Source organism: Lactuca sativa, chromosome 1, assembly GCF_002870075.4.
Source record: "Lactuca sativa cultivar Salinas chromosome 1, Lsat_Salinas_v11, whole genome shotgun sequence".
Classification (NCBI taxonomy): Eukaryota; Viridiplantae; Streptophyta; class Magnoliopsida; order Asterales; family Asteraceae; genus Lactuca; species Lactuca sativa.
In genome coordinates this window covers 11,079,125-11,085,127 of record NC_056623.2, presented here as the reverse complement: position 1 = coordinate 11,085,127, position 6,003 = coordinate 11,079,125, and the positions used below count along the sequence as shown (strand labels likewise).

At 33.6% G+C, this 6,003-nt stretch overlaps 1 protein-coding gene across 1 annotated transcript; it reads left to right on the top strand.

Annotated features, from left to right (window-relative positions):
• The first annotated feature begins 2,351 nt into the window (after positions 1-2,351).
• Positions 2,352-5,742, top strand: LOC111911019 (cytochrome P450 81Q32). Its single transcript, XM_023906788.3, has 2 exons — positions 2,352-3,377; positions 4,754-5,742. Exons 1-2 carry the CDS (start codon positions 2,478-2,480, stop codon positions 5,369-5,371), a joined length of 1,518 nt encoding a protein of 505 aa, XP_023762556.1. The 5' UTR covers positions 2,352-2,477; the 3' UTR covers positions 5,372-5,742.
• Positions 5,743-6,003: the final 261 nt, after the last annotated feature.

Here is a 6,003-nt window from a genome sequence, read left to right as displayed (position 1 = left end):
TATTTAATAAGACATCCACAAAATGATTTCGGTGGTCCATGAACCCACACTACTTTGAGGATCGATAAACCCAACTCAAAACAACACCCACTCCAAGAATCAAAATCCACACACTGACATTGAACCTCTTCTGCATCACTGCTATATGCTCCTTAACTTCGGCGAGCTCCACGGTGAAGTCATTTCTCAGGTTTTCCATTTCGACCTGCATCTCCATAGCTAACAGCTCGTTATCAGTGGGTATGTCTATGTTCGATGCGTGTAATCCTCCGTACGAATAGCTACCTACTGAAGCCATGATCGTTGGTAGGGATGAAATTTATAAAGGGGGGAGGAAGATAAATGGTATACAATTGATGCTCTGTAAGGGTAAGAAACTGAGTATGTTTAACCTAAAAGGAGAATACGATCTTATATAAGGGGACCACAGGCCAGGTAATAACCCTTGCTCCCTTAGGGTTGTACAGTTCATGACATGTAAGCCTCCAATTGGACTGTGGTGTCCTACGTGTAAGTCCACATCACCGCTAACCTAATGTAAAGGGTTAAAGGATATTTTAAAACGGTCATACATGACTTTATTACCATTATGTAACAAAAAACAATTGAGTGACCTTTTAAACCAAAAATGACAAATTTAATGGGCTAATATGACATTTTCCCATTTTCTCAGTTGTTAATAGTTTCATTGTGTAACAGAGTAAGTTAGATGTTTTCTCTTACAAGTCCTTTAAAGTACAATGCTCTAAATAGAATAAACATTTCAAAGTATAATGCCCCAATTAGAAAAAAACAAGAGTACAATGTTGTTGTAATAGAAAATGAAACAATGAATGTTGTATATTCTATTAACGTTTGTTTATGTTGTGACAGGTTTCTGGTAAGTTTACTATCAAATTTGTTAAAAGTGAAGGGGGGGGGGGGGGGGTGTACTTTTGTTGAAGATGAACAAAGCGTAGGAACAAAACTAATCAAAGAACAAGCCACAATGGTAGAGGAAGTTGGCAGATGGTTTCCCTAGGGAGACAGGTGATTCTTGGTAACTTCTTTCTTGCTTTTATGAATTTTATAAATAACACATTAGTTGGATAAGAAATAAATACGTAGATTTTGTGATTTTCTTATAGTCAGTACTAGCAGGAGTAAAAATGACACCAACAAAATACTAATAACGAAGCATAACAATCCCAAAAAACAATTAGGGACAATTTGCTTAAAATACAACATGCACCAATCATGTGACCTTCACATCTACAAACAACCAAATATGTAATTGGTAATCAAATATATGAGATCCTTTGAGATTTTAGGGGTAAATATGTAAATTTCTGAAGTTCCAAATGTTTTATGCAGACAAGGAAATCATCCCCGAAGGTGAAATTTTGGAAGAAAGTGCACATGTAAAAAATTATCATCATACATCAATTCCTTTGAGGTATATATTGTATTTTGTTTATTACAACATCTCAATTTCATTTTTTATTACAACAAACATGGTGTGATTCTACCATGTAAAGTTTCTTTAAATTCTATTTGTTAATAGCTAGATATAAAATAGATTTCAATAATTTATGATTATAACCAAAATAATTATCATTTTGGTATTAATCATTTATAACTATAACCAAAATACACCATTTTGGGTTTAATCGTTTATGAATATAATCAAAATATATATCATTTTGGTTTTTGGTTTTGATCATTTATTATTATAATAAAAATGTGTCTAATATACATCACTATTACAAATGTATTGGATGATAATTTTATGTATTAAATTTAAAAGGTACATTGCTAAAAAGATAGACATCTTGAAAAAATATTGCATAAATAGATTGTTAGGGCTTAAAGAAATTGTGTCAAACTTCTACACATGTTAATATCGTATACATTTTAAAAAAGCATAAATATTTGTATTGTGTTTATGATTTAGTTGCAGAAAAGGCGATTATTACAAATTTGCAGAGTTCAAATCTAGTAATGATAAGAAATGGATAGCTGATCATTTTTTGAAGGCTTATCGACTAATTAATCTCTTATGTTTTCTTAATGGTTAAATTTGTTGAAACAAAACTTATGCACGATGCTTGGACGGAAATGGTATGAAATCATACTTTATAAAGGAATACTCTCCAACCGAATCTTCTCTGGTTATTAATAAAAAATAGGCCAAATGATGTTTGCATCGAGTACCGGTCGTAGTTTTTGGAGGACTTTTGTTTATTTTAATATTTATATATCAACCAACCCATTCATTTATTCCATGAATGGGGATGGTCTTGATACTTGACTTTGAACTATGAGAACACGAACAATCATATATTCATATGAAATACACAACTTTGTATTAAATTTGGATTTAATTTATATTGTAAAAGTCAAACATAACAGCCTCTTCGTCGGCCAAGATTTCAGTATAAATATGTTGCAACCTCTGGATCATATCAATATATACAGCAAAAAATACATCCATACTTATGGAGACATTTTATATAATTTTTTCCATCATTGCCATTATATGGATTAGCAAAGCTACCTTAGGAAAAACCAGAAATTTATTACCACCAATGCCCTTCCCATGCTTACCCATATTGGGGCATCTTTACCTAGTTAGAAGCCCTCTCTACCGAGCCTTAGGTAAACTCTCCGCCCGTCATGGTCCGATGCTCATGCTTCAGTTCGGCACCCGTCGGGCTTTCTTAGTTTCTTCCCCGGAGGCGGTGGAGGAATGCCTCACCACCAACGACCTTGCTTTTGCCAACCGACCCCTTCTGCTTGCCGGAAAACACCTTGGGTATGACTACACCACCCTTGCTTGGTCAAGCTATGGTAGTCACTGGCGTAACCTCCGTCGTATCGCCTCCCTTGAGCTTTTGTCAGCTCACCGGCTACAAACCCTTAACGAGATTCGTGCGGAGGAGGTGCGGCTCATGGCTAAGAAGGTGTACCAGAAGGCGGTAAGAGATGGAACGGTGGAGATGAAGTCGGTGTTTTTTGAGCTTATGTTGAATGTGATGATGATGATGATTGCAGGGAAGAGGTATTATGGTGATTCGGTGGCAGACGTGGAGGAGGGACGGCGATTTAAGGAGATTGTGATGGAGACGTTTGTGGTGATGGAGACGACGAATGTGTCGGACTATTTGCCGTGGTGGAAGTGGGTGGGAGGGAGACGGTTGGAGAAGAAAATGGTGGCTTTAAAGGAAAAGAGAAATGGGTTTATGCAAGGTTTGTTAGAAGAGCTGAGAAGAAAAATGGCGGTGGTGGCGGAGGGTGGTAGATCGGAAGAGAAGAAGAGTTTGATTGAAGTTCTCTTGATTTTGCAAGAAACAGAACCTGAAAATTACAAGGATGAAGTCATTAAAGGATTAATGCAGGTATATCTTATTTTAAAGGATTTTTATATTTATATTTATATTTATATTATATTATTGTTATTGTTATTGCGTCAGATTAATGAACACACAATCATACGTGTTTTTAATATCAAAACAAGAGATTTATTTAAAAGGAAATCTAAATAGAATCATATAAAAACGCCATACGTGATTTTAGGTATACAACTTGTAAGGCCTGTAATGAATAAATACTTCATTAATTAAAAAAAAAGGTGTGAGTTGTTATAAAACTTAATCGATCTAGTTTATTATGAAATTTATAAATCTCTTACAAAAACAGTTATTAAAAAAATTTACAATTTTAATTTTTAAAAAGTTTTCATTTTAATACTTGCAATTACTTAGCAATTATAATATCTAGTCATATATATTTTAATAAATAATCAAATATTCTGATTAATAAAAAAAATTTAAAAATAATAAATTACAAAATAAAAGGTATAATCATACTATTACCACTTCATCAATTAACCACCTGAAACTTTAACTTTTGGTAATTAAACTCTTGCAAATTGAATCTTATTATAGGTATGTAATTAATGCTATTGCTATTGTCCACCGATTGTGTCGATAAATTACTTATTTCAAAAAGAAACCAAAAATTAATAAAGCTAGTTTAATTAGTAAAAATGATAAAGTACTGATAAATTAATATACATTACTCTTTCTTTAGTCTTTTCTATACTAGTTGTGAGACCCGGGTTGATTAAAACAAAATGTTAAGTATGAATGATTAAATAGAAATTTTATTTGAATTTGAATTTGAAATAAATGAAAATTATGAGAAAAAAAACATGCAAAAAATAAATAAATTAAAATTATTTGTTTAGTGTGTACTAAACGGGTTAATTATAAAAAAATGTTAAACATAAAGGTTTAAAGTGTAAATTTATTTGAAATTTAAAATTTAAAATTTGAAATTAATAGTTATTATGGTAGGTTTAATTTATGGAAACTAAATTAATGATATATTGAAAATGAAAATTAAAGTAATGACAAGTGGAAAATAAATATATCTCAAATTATGACAAAATGACATGTGGCTAATTTTATGAGAGAATGACATGTGTCAAAGTCATTTTCATTTATTAGGATAAGATGTTATCGTATAGGCCTATATATATATAATTGTTTTCTTTTTAACAGCTGGAGTATATAACTGTTCTTTTTTAATTTTCTGAATCGATGAAATACTAAACTATAATCCTCTAAGTCAATGCATGCATACGTAGCCCTTTGATCATATATATCGTCTTGGGAATACAAAAGCGATCAAGAACAAACAATATATTACTTACGTAAACTTGTGTTACAACTTACGTCAACTTTATCGATTTTCTTGTGTATTTAATTAGGTACTACTGTCAGCAGGAACCGATACCTCGAGTGGAGCAATGGAATGGATGCTATCGCTTTTGTTAAACAACCCCGAAACCCTAAAGAAAGCTCAGGCTGAGATCGACAAATGCGTTGGGGAAGATCGTCTTGTTAACGAATCAGACATATCAAACCTTCCTTATCTTCGTTGCATTATGAACGAAACCATGCGAATGTACCCACCTGGTCCACTCGTGTTCCATGAATCTGCAACGGATTGTACAGTCGGTGGGTATCACATCCCAAGTGGTACAATGTTGTTGATGAACTTGTGGGCGATGCAAAACGACCCAAAGAACTGGGAAAACCCTAAGAAGTTTAAACCGGAGAGATTTGAAGGGTTAGAAGGTTCGAAAGATGGGTATAAGCTAATGCCTTTTGGGTCTGGAAGGAGGAGGTGTCCTGCAGAAAACTTAGCATTGCGTATGGTGGGATTGGCATTGGGTACGCTTATTCAGTGCTTTGATTGGGAAAGAACGAGCAATGAGATGATCGACATGACAGAAGGAAAGGGGTTGACCATGCCAAAAGCTAAACCCTTGGTGGCAAAGTGTCAGCCTCGTGAAAAGATGGCAAAACTGCTATCTCAGATTTGAAGAAAATAACAATTATTGATCAATGCACATTCTAGTGGAATTCTTTGATGGATTAATCGTTTATTTATTGGGTACGGGTGTGGATCACAGTTCGGTAGTTAAGGGTCCCGGGTCAATTTTCTGATGAAGTTTACGTTAGCATATCCACATATAATAAACAAGCAAAATAAGAAAGTTTAACATGCTCATAATCATAAGGGAGACCGATTCTTGTGGGGTTTCATGCCATATCTTCTTGACTTTAGGAGTAAGTTTGGAAACGTGATATATTTTCTGAGTTAGTAGTAACTTTTTAATTAATTAAGCTGTAACTTGTTTTCGTTGAATATAGCAATTTTTTTTTTCAATTTCCTTTTATCTTCTGCAAGCTTCATTTCAAATACATAAGTGAGTGGGAGTGTGGGCCTGAACCATCATTCTTTTGTAACATAAGGCCATCTTTAATGTATTGAACTCAAATGAGTTCAATGGATTGTCACATGTACATTCCATTCACAATACAATTTATCTATTAAACTCTACGTTCCATTAAACTCAATACAATTTAATGGATTGCCACATCATTTATGTGTGTGTGAGGAGAGAGAGAGAGAGAGAGAGAGAGAGTGTGTGTGTGTGTGGAGTTCAATGGG